At 44.4% G+C, this 17,043-nt stretch overlaps 1 protein-coding gene across 1 annotated transcript in view; it reads right to left on the bottom strand.

The window, feature by feature from the left end:
• Positions 1–16,689, bottom strand: part of MED28 (mediator complex subunit 28) — a 33,155-nt gene extending 16,466 nt beyond the window's left edge. The window contains exons 1-2 of the mRNA XM_068267697.1: positions 16,469–16,689; positions 10,141–10,207 (exon numbers count right to left, since the gene is read on the bottom strand). Of these exons, the coding sequence (XP_068123798.1) occupies positions 10,141–10,207; positions 16,469–16,624 (223 nt within the window). The 5' untranslated portion in view covers positions 16,625–16,689. The remainder of the gene's footprint in view (positions 1–10,140; positions 10,208–16,468) is intronic.
• Between the last annotated feature and the right edge of the window lie 354 nt (positions 16,690–17,043).

The raw sequence follows: 17,043 nt of genomic DNA, 5'->3' as shown, positions 1-17,043 counted from the left end.
TGCCGCCGCCTTCATTTTCATTCCGGCCACTTCAAATACAATGTATATTCCTTGCCATTAACACACTGTATCGTGCGTATCAACAATGTAATTAGCGCCACCTGCGGCGCTTCCATTCACACAGTACTACGTTCAGTAACTATGAATGGAATTAGATACAAATTAGATACAACAGCGCATCCAAATTCGCTACAACAGCGCCACCTGCCGGATGCGCCCGGCTAACGGATAAGTACCGAACATTTTAATAAGGGCTGTTGCACACCAAGAGCGCTTCTGAGCGGTTTTAAAACCGCTATCGCTTTGAAAAGCGCTTGGCTAATGTATTTGAATGGGATGGATCACACCAGATCGATGTGCTTTTCTCCCAAATGCAAAAGTAGAAAATTGCTCTGAAAATGGCTAAAACAGAGCGATTTTCCAAGCGTTTTTGTTACAGAAGCTGTTCAGTTCCAGGGCTACTTCAACAAAAAATAAACTCTACACCAAAACACTCCAAAATGTGTTAGGCATGATGAGAAAAATCGCTAAGCACATGCCTAGAATCGTTCTGAAAAATCACTTCAAAAAGCGCTGAACGCTTGCAATTATGCTAGCGCTTTATGGTGTGCGCTGGCCCTTAGTCAATGGCAGTGAAACCAGGAATTAGTAAACCTGGTAAGACTATTTTTAGTAACACTCCAGGACAGGTACACTTCGAGACTTGACTCCTCCCAGGAAACATCCATGAGCCTCTCTATATCTTTAATGCCCGGCAGTATGTATCCAAGAAACAAAAACAGGTCTAACCACCTCACATCCTGCTAATAATATACCTTTAATATAGACTTCCATTCATACAGATATCTATATGCATAGCCGTGAACAGAAAAACAAAAAAAGAGGGTGGGTTACCCCCACCTGTCCTGGAGTGTTACTAAAAATAGTCTTACCAGGTTTGCTAATTTCTGGTTTTTCCATAACACTCCAGGACAGGTACACTTCGAGATGATAACAAAGAAAATAAACATCACAAACCTTAGGGTGGGCTGACTGCTTGTAAGACTTTCCTTCCGAAACCTTGATCTGAAGCAGATAACCGATCCAGCCTGTAGTGGCGTGCGAAGGTCCCCAGGTTCTTCCAGGTAGCCGCCTTGCAGATCTCCAGAGGCGAAGCTCCAGCCCTGTAAGCCCAGGTTGTAGCTGTTGCTCTAGTGGAATGTGCATGAAGACTGTCTGGAGGTTGTTGATCCATCACCTTATAAGCTTCCAATATACATAATTTTATCCAATTGGCCAGCGTTTTCTTTGAGGCCTTCTGGCCCACCAGTCTTCCCGTGAAATGAACAAGCAGAGCCTCTGATTTCCTTAATGGCCTGACTCTATCGAGATATGCTAGAACAGTCTTCCCCACGTCCTGCGATTGCCTCTCCCTTTCTCTCTCATTGGAAGGATTAGGAAAGAATGAAGGCAGCACTATTTCCTGCCTTCTGCAAAACATGTCACTTACTTTAGGTAAGAACTCCGCACTTGTCCTTAAAATAATTCTGTCTTCATGTATAGTGCAATATGGCTCTTTACAGGACAGTGCCTCCAGCTCACTGATTCTCCTTGCCGTGGTGATTGAAACCAAAAAAACAGTTTTCAGTGTTAATAACTTAACGTCCATAGCGTCTATGGGATTGAAAGGAGGACGTGTCAGAGCTTTTAATACAACAGAAAGATCCCATTTGGGGAAAGGTTTAACTAAAAATCGGTCTGTTTCTCTCAATAGATTTCACAAACCTAATCACTAAAGGATAAATGGCAAGCTTTTTATCCAAAAAAAAAAAACAGAGAGTGCCGAGATCTGAACCTTGATCGTACTCAAGGCTAGACCCTTGTCTATACCGGCTTGTAAGAACTCAAGAATAGTCGCAATCTCTGTAGACCTATACTGAGATTGCTGTCTCCATAAATTAAACGTTTTCCAGTACTTCAAATAAATAGCTCTGGTATTTATCTTCCTACTTTTAATTAACGTTTCTATTACTTTATCAGAAAGTCCATGTCTCCTAAGTATCAGCTCCTCAGTAACCAGGCCGACATTTTCCATTTCTCCAGACCTGGAATCTCCTTTCCCTGTAAAGTTACCACTTGTTTGTCTACTGATAGACGAAATGGCCCGTCTATTCTCATCTTCAGTAATAGTGGATACCATGATCTTCTGGGCCAGTCGGGTGCTATTAGTATCATGGTCGTTTTGGATTCCGTCAGCTTCCTTAACACAAGAGACATAAGATTCAGCGGCGGGAAGGCATACACCAGACTGTACGTCCATGGTTGTGCTAACGCGTCTACTGCTGCTGGCTTGTCCCTTATATTCAGAGATAAAAAATTCCGGCACTTCGAATTCTCCCTGTTGGCAAAGAGATCTACTACAGGACTCCCCCATTGCTTTACTAACTCTTGGAACCCCTGTTGACTCAATGTCCACTCTGTATTGGAGATCTGGGTGCGGCTCAACAAATCCGCACGGGTATTCAGCGCCCCTTTCAAATGTACCGCTGTTAACGACCCCAAGTTCTGTTCTGCTAGATCCAGAATCTCTAGAGCCAAATGTAAGAGTTTCATCGACCTCGTGCCTCCCTGTCGATTGACATATGCCACCACGGTCGAGTTGTCTGTTCTCAGCTGGATATGGTGTCCTCTGATAACATGCATAGAACCTATCATGGCCAGTTTTACCGCTAATAGTTCCCTGAAATTTGAGGACTGAGCCTTCATATGCCCTGGCCAGAGACCCTGCATCTCGAACTCCTGAACATAAGTGCCCCATCCTGAGTGACTCGCATCCGTCGTGAGGACCATCTCCACCGGATACTGCCATAACCTGCCTTGTGTTAAGTGAGCTGGTGTTATCCACCACTGCAGGTCGTGCTACACTATACCTGTAATTAAAAGAACTTGTTCCAGGGACACCTTCGTCTTGGCCCAGTTTTTCAAAATCCAAGCTTGCAACTTTCTTGTGTGTTTCATGGCCCATTGAATCGCTGGAGTCGTTGAAGTCAATAACCCCAACAATCTCATTGCTTCTCTGACCGTTATCGAGTTCTTTTGCAGAAAACAATTTACTTCCTGAACCACCTTGTCTATCTTTGTTTGTGAAAGATAAATCCTTTGTGCTCTGGAGTCCAACAGGAACCCTAAGAATTGGTTTCATTGTGCCGGTTTTAATTGGGATTTTCCCCAACGCATCATCCAGCCTGCTCGCTGAAGTTGATCCAACACTATCTCTCGATGACTCTCTAAAATCTGCACCGATTCCGCAATAATCAGCAGATCGTCTAAATATGGGATTACCATGATCCCTTGAGCATGAAAGGATGCTACGATCTCTGCAACCACTTTTGTAAATATTCTTGGCGCGGATTTGATTCCAAATGGGAGGCAATTGAATTGATAATGCCGAACTCCTGTCTTTCCTTTTACTGCAAACCTTAGAAAAGTTCTTGATTTCTCCTCGATTGGAACGTGCCAGTATGCGTCCTTCAGATCTATGCTTAACATGAAGCAGTGTTTTAGCAGCAGGTTTCTTATTGAAAAAAATTGACTCCATTTTGAACTTCTGGTATTTGATATATGGGTTCAGGGGTTTGAGATTGAGAATTAGCCGAAACTTCCCTGACTGTTTTTTCACTAGGAAAATTCTGGAATAAAACCCCTCCCCTTGTTCCCAAGCCGGGACCAGGGAGACCACATCTCTGAGTAGCATGTCTCTTAAGATCTCCTGTAGAACTAATTGTTCTTCTGGAGTCAAATTTGAACTGGTTATCACAAATCTCTCCGAAGGAATTCGCTGGAAAGAAATGTGATAACCCTTTTGAATTAGGCTTAAAATGAACGGGCTCGCTACAAACTCTTTCCACTGTGGGAAGAACAGGCCCAGTCTTCCTCCCACTTTCTCTTGACCGTCATTGCTGGGATTTGGGATTGGGAGCAGAATTTCTGAACAGGACGTTCGGCTTATTCTGCTCTCTATTAAATGACCAGGGTCTTCTTCTCGTCTGGGTTCTCGCTTTGGGATCTTGCCTATTTTTCCGAAAAAAACCTTTTCCCCTGGTTTCGAAAGGGTTTTTTCTTAGGAAATGATTTCTTTTTATCCGAAGTTCGTTCCAGAATATTGTCCAATTCTGGCCCAAACAATAAATCGCCTGAAAACGGAATGGTACAGACTTTGTTCTTTGATAAAGAACTACCATCCCAGGTCTTAATCCAGATGTGCCTTCTTGCCACATTGGAAAGATCGGCTACTTTCGCAGTTAATCTAATGGCTTCTGTAGCCGCATCAATAATGTAACAAATAGATTTGAACATGACCGTAAACGAGTTTAAAATAGTTTCCTTGCTAGATCCCATTTTAACATGACTTTCGACCTGACGCATCCACAGGTCCAGTGTTCTAGCTACACAAGTTGTCGCCAACACTGGTCTGAAGATTGCGCAAATAGCCGACCAGGTCTTCTCCTTGATGGAATCAGTCATTTCATTTTTCATAATTCCTAGAAAATCTTTATAAGGCACCGCTGATTCTTCATTAAGCACTCAGAAGGTACACTGCTGACAGAAAGTTTTACTCCATGAAGAAGACAGCTTTATGTTACAGGCTGGGCATCTCCTACTGGGCTTGGGCTTAGAGCTTTCGCCAGCCTCAGGATTAACAGTCTGAAAGACACAAAAAACACCAGCCTAACATCAGTAACCATAGTCACTGAAAAGCCACAATAAACTTCCACCACAGAGTGAGGATAGTAATTAAATTCCATGTGGTGACTAACACTGGCCAGACCACCCAGGGAAAAAGTACAGCCTTTAATTATATAGAGGAACAAAAACACCCAAGTGCATCAAATCCTCTTACTTCATCAGTTAAACATGACAGTAAGGATGAGCCATCCATAAAACAAAATCACAGACACAGTCTGATGTCTCACCCCTCCTGGGACTTGGATTATGCCCTCCGGCTTCCTTGGTCTTTCCTGCGTCCGGCCGTCCGATAATGCTGCGGAGGGGCTCACTGCAGGCACCGCTGTAGACACAGCTACAGGTACCGCCGCAGAGCCGGCAGCCCCGCCAGCCGTTAGGCCGTCCGAGCCGCCAGCCGTTGAGCCGCCCTCCATAATTGCAAGTGCACAGGACGCAAGGACGCCACGGCTCTTCAATCCGGCGCCCGGAAGTGACGTCAGACGGCCGTCGGAAACGTCCACACAGCCATCTTGGATCCTGGTAGGATCAGAGTAGGAGTATTGGCGTCCGCCTCCGCAATAGCCGCCTCCTCTCCGCGTCCACCTCCCGGCCGGCAGCTACCGCCACATTGCGTCTTCGCCGCTCCCATCAGATGCCCATGAGCCCGGACAAGCAGAGGTATGAATAGACTGAGGCGGAGGTTTGTATGCAACCTCCCCACCCTGTCTCAGTGCCACCCAGCCCCTAGCCCCTCAAACTCTCCGGGACAGGTAGCACCCATATAGAGAGACCTGTTCCCAGAACAGGAAACATCCATACTGCCGGGCACCTGTTGTTGGATTAAAGATATAGAGAGGCTCATGGATGTTTCCTGTTTCCTGGGAGGAGTCAAGTCTCAAAGTGTACCTGTCCTGGAGTGTTATGGAAAAAATTTGGTTTAATCCAACAAAATAATTAGGTTCAGTCCATCTAACCTGTATATCGTTTTTTGGAAGATAGCATCAACTTGCAACAGTTGCAAAATCTGTGTCCAGGAATTTGGTTGCTTGTTCCCAGACTCCCTTCTGCTTCCCCTTACCTGAGAGATGTACCTAAACTGCAAAACCTCTTCCCAACTGCCTCAAATCAGTTGCCAACAGCAGAGCATGCAATTGTAGTTGTGCAGCTAAGGAGCTCATGAGTGAGCGGTCTACAAATTGTCAAAGCCTAAAATAAACATGCTACTGATCCTCTTCTCATGAAAAGTTATAAAGGACTTGCTTTTTCCAACAACTCCCTCCCTCCCCCCCACCCCATGTGCCCCAGCTTCTGGCATGTAGACTCCTTCCCTTCCCCCTCCTTACTGAAAAGTGCTATGACACTCTCTATCCCAGGTTGAGTGGACCACAGCACTTCTCTGCAAGGGGGTGGGGATACATGCCAGAGGTCGGCAGAGACGGGGCTCAGGGAGTGAGTTGTTGGAATAAGGCCAGGCAAGCAATTATAACTTTTTATAAGAGGATCTATAGCAGGATTAATTATTATTATCTAACAAATGCCTGCTGCAATGGTTGGGACTGTGGCAAAGAGTCTACTCCTACTCATTAATGCCTGTTCACTGTGTTGCAACCACAATCACAAATGCATGTGAGGTGTAGCATTCTCATGCAGATCTATGACAGATCAGCCCCAGACCGGCTGTTGGACACTGCATGTGGTGTTCATGATTCCTAATCAACAGCTGTAATACAACTATGCACTAGAATGTTTTAACTGGGATTACATGGGATGGCAGTGTAACAACACTTGTCTGTCAACCGCAGCACCAAACCAACATACAACAGATATTTTTTTACTCTACATTTTCCTGTCACTACTACTAAAAGATCACACCCCTTCCCCAACGACAACTGTCATTCAGGCTGGGTGCCCACAAGAAATCACTAATCGTAACCGCTCAGTGTTTTTTCCTAGCGTTTTGTAAAGCTACTTTAGCAGCTATTCTCAAAGTCTTTTGTAACAGTTTTATTTTAGCGCTAGCAATTTCAAATTTTTTTGGGGTGGTTCAGGTAGGAAAATTACTGCTAAAATTGCTTGTGTACAGCGACTGCAAAGTGATTTTACAGAGATCCTATACGTAACATTGAATCGCGATTGCAAAATGGCTGCATGCTGAGCGATTGCAATTACTGTAATCAAATTGCAATTGCCCAGTGGGCTCAACCCAATCTCTCTTCATTAGCATATCGATTTTTGGAATTGCTGGTGATTAACGGTGATTCCAAATCGCTGCTGAAGTTGCTGTAGTGGGCCATTGCCCTAAGGGAAGGGTCACACGCTCCCCCACTGCAACTGTCATTACAGCCTTTCAGTTAAAGGAAACCTGTAGCGAAAAAAAAAAGTACCCCTAGTGGGTACTTAGCTTAGAAGGGGAAGCCTCTGGATCCTAAATTTGCTTCCCTCATCCTCCTCAGCAACCCCGTTCCAGCAGTGAGTCCCCCCAAAAGTCAGCATGCTGGAGCCTGGCGCATGCGGGCTAGCTCCACCCCACTCATCTCTCTTCAGCAATAGCCTGGCCAAATCAAGTCTGCGCTACTGCGATCAGCAAAACTGCCAGGCAACTGGTATTACATATGGCAGTCACCATAGGCCTCTCACTTCAGGTGTGCTTTAAAAATCCAGGAAGTGTAAAAACCTCCCCCCTCCTCTCTACAAAACGAGATTCAATAGCTGTCCAAGAACAATAACTCAGTCGTATTATTGTGGAAATGACCAAACAGATTTAAAGCACCAGCATCATCAAAAATTCCTTATCAATGTACTTATACTGTATATTGTGGCAAACTGCCTCAGGGAGTAATTTCTTTTGCAAACAGTTTTGGTTATATGCTAAGGAGGGACCACATTATACATAATGACAGACCTTTTGCAACAGGACCCTTTTACATTTACCGTGTCGTGTTACTCTTTTCTACCACAGCTTGCCGCAATGGCCATTACAGTCAACTCGACACCCAGCATGCAACGCCACAGAAGAGTAATGCAGAAGCTGCATTGCACAGTACAGAGCCGCCCATCTTCCGAGGGTCCCAAAGGCATATTCAACCAGTTGGTTGAACATTTGTTTTGGGACTGACAGTGTTGGTGGACAGAGAGAGAGGACCGGGAAGGCTCTGTACGACTCAGGGCCTTCCCTCTCCATAGGGATTATCAAACTTATTTTTTTTTACCAGATTAGGTATCACGTAAATTATAGAATTTTTGGGCAAAAACCACATAAGAGGGTTGGGGGCTTGGGTTTCCTACTCTAGCTGTATGAAATTTCTCCTGAGAACTAAATACAACATGAAATTTATCTTGCAGGGCCTAAATATAATTGGGATAATAATCCTATATAATTAGAGATCTCTCTAGTTCTAGTGGAGAAAAAAAAAAAAAGTACCCCGCACAATATCTTTTAGAACAAGAGCCTACATGCAACTCACGTTTTCTCCTAGGTGATATTTTCACACCTTGAGGCCTCATTCGCAGTGGGACATTGCGGAGCTGCGTTATAAACTCATAACACAGCTTACGCACTGCAATAATAATCCTATGGGACGTTCACAGTGCAACGTTAGCGTCGCATTGTAACGTGTAGCATTATGGTAATGCACTGCTTGCAGTGAGTTTCCTCTAAACACACACGTTACCAGGTACAGGAAAGCATACGAACCTACTGTATGCAACGGTAACGCAGCGTTAATGTGTGTTACCTCTTTTTTGCACTGTGTTGTAATGCTGCGTTGTGACTTTAACATCGCATTATAAAGCAACGTCCCACTGTGAATGAGGCCTGAACAATAAAATGCCCTTTAAAGCTTTTACAAACATGAAAATATTCAAAATAATTTTTATAGTACTTTTGCGCCTATTTTATGGTACTTTTTTTTTTTTAACTGCAAAGTGCTGTGAAGTTATTTTAAACAAAAAATGAACAATTATCTCCTAGGAGAAAATTGAGGAAAAAAAAGTGAATTGCATATGGGCCATAGTGTCTTACATCTCCAGCAGTGCTCACCAGCAATAAAAGGATAGGCAGCATTGTGCATGGGATGGGGGAGTCTGAACAGATATAGGTCTGTGCAAAAAAGAAAAAAAAAAAAAAAGCTCTGAGAAAGAACTCAGCTTCTGGGAGGGGTGTGATGATGACTGCATCTCTCACAGAACTCTTGGTGGTGCTACTTGTGCTTAGTCATGTCCAACTTTGGTGCAGTACAGCAACATTTCTTGCTGGTAGGCACCAGGGGAAGTATAAGACACCATGTTCTATTAAAGGACAATTGAAGTGAAATGGATATGGAGGCTGACACACTTATTTCCTCTTAAACAATGCACATTGCCTGGCAGTCTCGCTGATCCTCTGCCTCTAATACTTTAGTCATATACCGTGGGCAGCACGGTGGCGTAGTGGTTAGCTCTCTCGCCTTGCAGCGCTGGGTCCCCGGTTTGAATCCCAGCCAGGGCACTATCTGCAAAGAGTTTGTATGTTCTCTCCGTGTCTGCGTGGGTTTCCTCTGGGCACTCCGGTTTCCTCCCACATTCCAAAAACATACAGATAAGTTAATTGGCTCCCCCTAAAAATTGGCCCTAGACTACAGTACTTACACTACATAATATAGACATATGGCAATGGTAGGGATTAGATTGTGAGCTCCTTTGAGGGACAGTTAGTGACAAGAAAATATATATATATATATATATATATATATATATATATATATATATATATATATATATATATATATATATATATATATATATATATATATATATATATATATATATATATATATATATATATACATATACATATACATACACACTGTACAGCGCTGCGTAATATGTCGGCGCTATATAAATACTAAATAATAATAATAATAATAATAATATACCCCCCAAAAAATCATGCGGATCAGACTGCACTTGCCACATGCTTGTTCAGGTGATTCAGACACCACTGCATCCAAAGAGATCAGCAGGGCTGCCAGGGAACTGGTATCATTTAAAAGGAAATAAATATGACAGCCTCCATATCCCTCTTACTACAGCTGTCCTTTAACAAAGCATGGGAGGGCCTGGCGTTATCGCCTTACAAAGCTGGAATATCTGCATCACCTTCACAAATACCAATGAAAAATAATGGTACAATTTTTATCCATTTTTTTTAAATAAGATCATTTCGTTCGATTATTCCATTAGATCGAATATAAAGATTTTCCAACAGGTCTGATCGGTTGTTAATTGGAAAAAAAATAAAAAAGACCACACAGGATAAATCTGTCTTTTTTTTATAACGAAAAAGGATTGTTTTCGCCTTTCATTCGATTTGCTCGTTTTGGTGGGGGAAAAAAAATAAAAACTGTAAAATCGAACGTTTTTATTGTAACATGTATGGGCGCCATAAGTGAAACTTACCAGTGCGAATTTCCTCCTGATCTGTCCCATTCACATAGTCTTGGCTAACAAGAGAAGCAAAACAGGCCTAAAATAAAAATTAAAGAAAGTAAACAATATAAAAAGGAAGGAAAAAAAAACCATTTTGTTCTGAAAGTAAATATTGAATATGAAAAATAATTTATTGTCCCACGGCCCAACATGGATTTTATCAATTCAATCAGAAAAAACAAATCTTAAAAAGGAGTTATCAAGCAAAACCCTCCCCCCCCCCCCCCTACTTACCTGGAGCTTCCTCCAGCCCCTTGCAGCTGACATGTCCCACACTGACAGCGCCGCACCCAGCCGGGTTCTGCGCCAGTGCAGAGGCCGACCTCCTCTACTGTGACTACATGAGCACCGCTGTCAATCAAGTCCACTTTGTCCGTAATGTACTGCGCAGTAGATTTCCCCCTCAGAGCCTTATTCCCTCATCTCTCGATGCCCCTGATCCAGTGCTTTGCCCTGTTAAAATCTGCAGCCTCCAGGGGCCACCGTGTCCCTGAGAACTTCCGAAGATCCCCAAAGGCGTATTCAACCATTTTGAATACTGCCAGTGGGGGGTAACAGCGCTGGAACGAGCTCACTGAGAGAGGAAAAGGAAGGCCCTACAGGATCCAGAGCCTTCCCTCTCCATAGATGAGTATCTGCCTTTTTTTAATCTAGGTCGCTTCACATTTACGTTAACCTCTTGCTGCAAAGTGGATACATTAAAATGCAGTTTGCAGCTGTTAACTGAGGACGTATCAATGCATAGCTCGAATCTTGTGCTCGCACCTGCCAAGTCTGACACATTTGTATGTGGTGAACGGGAACATGTGTTCCCTGAGCCAAAGTGCTTGTAAGACTAGGTTCACACTTGGTATGTTAACGTATCCATGGCTCCGTTTTTCAGCAGGGATCACAAATGGAGCCACGTATACTAATGTTGAAAATAGAAGCTGCTTTCACTAAAAAAACAAAACAAAAAAACAGATCCGTCTGCGTTCAGGGGATCTGTTTTAAAAACTTGAACGCACGGTCCGGATTTGCTGCATTTTCTCGGACCGTAATCAGTCCTGCATACACGGAGGGGTAGTGGAGGTCAGTGGAAAACCGGATCCCCCTCTACACAGGCATCTTTGGACACAGAATCGGATCAGTTTCTGTGTCACAGCCTGTGGAGGGAGAGGCAGCCGCCATGCTGAAGGGGTATAGCAGGCAGGACGGGGTGGCAGCAGTGTGGGGGGATGACTCCCCCCCCCCCCCTCACCTGGGTCTCCGTCTCCGCTACCCCTCAAGCTAGTTTCCGCAAAACTTGTTAAAATGTATAGCGGCAGCAAGCGGGGAGCTTACCTCCTACTACCTCTGCTCGCCACGTCACTGCCTGCAATGCCGCCCTCCGAAGTATAGAGGGCGGCATTGCAGGCAGTGACCCGGCGAGTGGAGGAAGTGGAGAGAAGGTAAGCTCCCTGCTTGCTGCCACTATACATTTTACCAAGTTTTGAGGAAATTAGCTGGAGGGGTAGCGGGACGGGGACCAGGACGTCCCGCCTCCCCACTGACACCCACATCCTACATGCAATACCCCTCCAGTTGGGGGGCAGGGTGGGAAAAAAAAAAAGTTTAGAAAAACGGACCCATTTAAAACAGATCTGATCTGCAACAGACCAGTGTGGACCCAGCCTAAGGGAAGGATCATGGCGTCTGCAAGAAACCAATGATCATTCCTTTAATAAACTGTCTAATATAAAATTGTGTGGAGATATACTGTATATTGGTAAAAAAAATTACATAAAAAATACATTTAAAGAAAATCTGTAACGAAAAATCCTCCCCTGGGGATACTCACCTCGGGTGAGGGAATCCTCCGGATCCTATTGAGGCTTCCCCCGTACTCCTCGGTCCCACGGCGGTGGCGAAAATCCTCCCGGAACGGCGACGATGTAAATATTTACCTTTTGGCTCCAGCGCAGGCGCAGTATCCGCTCCTTCCCACGGAGATAGGCAAAAATAGCCTGCGCAGTAGAGCGGACCCGACGGACAGGGCTGTGGAGTCGGTCCAAAAATCCACCGACTCCGACTCCGACTCCTCAGTTTAGGATTCCACCGACTCCGACTCCACGACTCCGACTCCTCTAATTTGCATATTACAATTTTGTTGATTAAAAGTATGTAACATGAAATTCGTCTCTTAACTGCCAACGCTTAGGAATTTTACAAGACAACTGAAGTGAGAAGGATATGTAGACTACTATATTTATTCCCTTTAGACTAAAACTAGTACTTGGTAAGAGTACTTGTAAAAGGTACAAACCGGAACAAAGAACATCTATCAGGCCCTAGGCAATGTAAGTGTGGGTACATGTAAGAATGATGTGCAGGTACTCTGCAGGGGAATGAGGAGATTGTAAACAAGACAACACCTCTGTGTTCAATGTGCACAGCATTCTCAGTGGATTCCCTGCAGCTCTGTGGGGAGTGCATATGTAGAGTATAGTACTACTGTGTAACAAAGTAAACCTGAGACAGATGAAATTAAAGTTTTATATATACCTGGGGCTTCCTCCAGCCGCCTTCAGGATAATCAGTCCCTCGTTGTACTCCTCCACCACCTGGATCTTCTGCTATGAGTCCAGGTACTTGAGCCAGTCAGGCGTAGTGCGCATGTACACACTCCGCCGCCAGGAGCATGCTACACCTGTGCAGCACTATTGCGCAGGTGCAGAATGTTCCTGGCTGTGGGAGCGGCATGCGGCTGGACTGCGCTGACTGGCTGAATTACCAGGACTCATAGCAGAAGATTCGGGTGGTGGAGGACAGCGAGGGACTGATTAGCCTGAAGGGGGCTGGAGGAAGCCCCAGGTATGTATAAAACTTTACTTTTCATCCGTCTCAGTTACCCTTTAATTTGTAGTCACCAAACCAAATTTTAATAACATATCAAATTATTTGATTTCATCAGCAAAGGGAGTGCGTACATTTGCATAAATCAACATCAATGCGGAATTATTTCCATCTCGTTGACCATCTCTATTAGTGACATGGCTACACATCAGGCTTTATTCTTACAGCATAGATGTTATTTAGTATATATAAGAGATTCCTGTGTGCACATCATATATACAGTCACAATCAGATATGTATATCTGACCTTAAAAATACGGGGACTGCTTTATTGAAGCAGCACAAGTAACTAATTTTGATTGGTTCATTTCATTTTTGTAGACAAAGCACAGCTTTTACTGTATATATACTGTATATATACATTATTTTTAATGACTATTATCTGAGAAATAGAACATTTTATCATATTTTCTATTTTAATTACAGTTACAAATTCATTAGGAGTCGGAGTCGGAGTCGGTGCATTTTTTCCCGACTCCGACTCCAGGCACCCAAAATTGCCCGACTCCACGACTCCGACTCCACGACTCCGACTCCGACTCCACAGCCCTGCCGACGGAGATCGGCTATTTCCGCCTATCTCTGTCAGAGGAGCCGCAAAATCGCCCCCGCTGGAGCCTGGAAAGGTAAATATTGAACAGGCTGTCGGATTTGTTAGGCCGGCTTTGAAGGGCTGCAGCGAGACCCCCGTTAGATAGAGGAGGACGGGGGAAGCCTTATTAGAATCCGGAGGCTTCCCCCTCCCGAGGTGAGTACCCCCCAGGGGACGTTTTACTTGTTACAGTGTCTCTTTAACACTACGTACCTGAAATAAAATTAAATTAACCCCTTTTTCTCCCTTCCCCAATACATCCCAAAATAAAATACAAATTTATTTCCAAATAATAAATTGTATTAGAAACATTATTTAAATGTTGCAATACCATGACAAAAGGGCAAATAAAATGTGTGGGTTTTATCTATAATAGCATTGCTTATTTTAAAACTATAGTATAGGGGATGGAATTTGTTTTTCCCTTTACAATGCATACAAAATAAAGCAATTAATGAAAACAAATATCGTCCCCAAAAAGCCAAATTTGTGGCGAAAAAAAAAAAAAAAAACCATCTATAGTTCATATAGGTGTGATATGCAGTGATAAAGTTATTGGCAAATAGTTGAAAGGAGCACTGAAAGATTAAAGGATACCACAACTGAAATGTGACATAATGAGATAGACATGTGTATGTACAGTGCCTAGCACACAGATAACTATGCTGTGTTCCTTTTTTTCTTTCTCTGCCTGAAAGAGCTAAATATCAGGTATGTAAGTGGCTGACTCAGTCCTGACTCAGACAGGAAGTGACTACAGTGTGACCCTCACTGATAAGAAATTCCAACTATAAAACACTTTCCTAGCAGAAAATGGCTTCTGAGAGCAATAAAGAGGTAAAAAAGGGGAATTTCTTATCAGTGTTGGTGGGAAGGGTAAAGCAGCCTGTGGAGTCAGGTGGTTATGGTTGTGTATTAAAATGCAACATCAGCAGCAGCAACACAATAAAACTTATCGGGAAACCGTGTGCCTTGAGCGATAAAATGTACCCAGGCGTGTTGCATCTCAAAGCATGGGAACGCACAGCTGTACTGTGGCGTACATTTGAAATCGGTGCCGGTAGACTTGGGCGCAGGATACAGCGGTATATAGCTAATCCTGCTTCTGCACAAGTCCGGGCCGATTTAATTACTATTCCCCCTCCAGGCCGACATGGATAGTGGGGGAATGAAATAATTCGGCTTCCAGCGATTGCTGGAGGCCGAATTATTATGTTTTTAAGCAACTTCGGCTCTGTCTTCTGATGGAGCCGACGTTACTCACTGAGCGCTTCAATAGGAATGATTCCTATTGAAGTCTATGGAGGCGCAGGCTGCGCCCAAATCTAGCAGCGCTGAAAAGCACTGCTCCGGTACTGTGAATGGTAAGTCTATTTCATGTTACCATGTAGATCGCACACAATGTGCCATGCAGCAAAACAAAGCGCAGCACATAGTGAGAATGAGCCCTAAATTGTGATGAACTGTATGTGAGAATGAGCCCTAAATTGTGATGAACTGTATGTGATCACACAAGTTTCTTTTACCCGATTATAGCTTTCCATAAAATTTTCTGAAGAGAATTGTTCCATGTCAATGAAAATTTGTGATTTTCCTATCGATTGCAAAAGTGTTTTACTATGATAAATTGATTGTTCATTTAAAGTAAACCAGAGACTCCACTATGCATTTTTTTTTTGTTTGTTTGTTTGTTTTTACTTACCCAGGGCTTCCTTCAGCCCCATAAGCACAGATGCGTCCTCCGTTTAGCGGCAATCATCTCTGGTAAACGGCTCAGTCGCAATAGTTCAGGTCTACTGCGCATGGGTGGGAGGTCCACGCATGCGCGGAAGACCCAGACTGGACCCGACTAAGCCAGTTACCATGGATGATTGCGGGAGGACGGTGCTTATTGGGCTGGAGGAAGCCCCGGGTAAGTAAAAAACAAAAAAACTTTGCATACCGAAGTCTCTGGTACACTTTAACCTCCTGCCTATGAGAGCCGTTCGCTGGGATTGGTTGCCTGGAGAAGGGGAAAAGAAGATAAATATATTACTAATTTTAAAAATGTTACTATGAAGGAAAATGAACTTGGATAGAAAGGACCAGTGTGGTTTGAATTATAAAACAACATGTTTCTTATGAAATCTTTATGGTATGCGTGACTAGAGGCGTGGTGAGGGCGTGGCCAGGGGTGTTGCAGGGGCATGGCTTAAGTGTCCCTTTTTCTCATCTCAAAAAGTTGGGAGGTATGCTATCCACTTGCTTCAAAACTTTAATAGACATAACCTATCAACCTTACACAAAACTTGTTCCTAGCACCTTTTATCAGATCCCCAAGCCTACCAATGCTGTGTTAAAGGATACATCCCAGCAAAAAAAAAATAATAATAATAAAACAAGATCTACTTACCTAGTGCTTGTGCTTCCTCGAGTCCCTGGCAGCCTCTGTCCCCAGATCCCATCCAGGTGGGCATTTACTGCGCCTGCGTGAGCGCACGGCTGAGCAGAACGCTCCAGGCTACATAAGCACAATCTCGATTGGTGCAGCCAGCAACACGCAATAGATGCCAAGCTGCCAAGTTTGGCATCTGCAACGGAGGGGACCCTGGTACACTGGAGCTGTATCAAGGGACATATAGGCTGCCAGGGGCTGGAGGAAGCCACAGATAAGTAGCCCCCCCCCTCGGATGAGTACATGACAACCAAATGATGAAGTCACTTTACACTGGCCAATGACAATGTAATAGGTCCTTTTTACCGACCATTAAATAGATCTCTAAAGTAGTGACAAGCCTATGGGCACCCAGCAGCCTGTCAGCAGGGACAGAGAAGCATATCCCGGCTATTTACCTCGAAGGAGGCCTCCAGCTCGTCCACCAGCGTGTTGTTGCTGGGGTTCTTCGCCCCGGGCGGAGTGGACATGAGTCCCGCTGCGCCCCCCGGCTGCATAGGAGGAGGAGGACCCGGCGGCTGGCCAGAGAACATTCCGCTCAGGGAAGACGCCATGACACAACACCGACAAAGGCGCGATGTAATGACGTCACCACAGGAAGCAAATCCGCCACCTTGATTGAGGGCACGCCAGTACTCAAAGGCTTCTTTTCCCGACTCTGCAGGGTTGTGTAGCTATGGGCTGATGTTCAAATCATGTGACCTTAGAGATCAGGTCATGTGACTCAGGCAATGCGCTGAATTAGAAGAAGAGCCAAAGGTTTGTAAACGCTTAGGGCCCTTTTCCACTAGCAATCGCTAGCGTTCACGCTGAACGCTAGCGATTGCTGAATCGCAATTACTGGCGATTCCCCGACGTTTGCGGCCGCGATTTTGCTATGCTATGCACTGCATAGCAAAATCGCGGCAAATATCGCTCCGCCGCGCGTTCGCGTTCCCGGCAAAAACGAATCGCGGTAGTGGAAATGACCTAC

Source organism: Hyperolius riggenbachi, chromosome 1, assembly GCF_040937935.1.
Source record: "Hyperolius riggenbachi isolate aHypRig1 chromosome 1, aHypRig1.pri, whole genome shotgun sequence".
NCBI classification, from domain to species: domain Eukaryota; kingdom Metazoa; phylum Chordata; class Amphibia; order Anura; family Hyperoliidae; genus Hyperolius; species Hyperolius riggenbachi.
The sequence above is the reverse complement of the archived record's forward strand: the minus strand, read 5'-3'. Positions and strand labels throughout refer to the sequence as shown.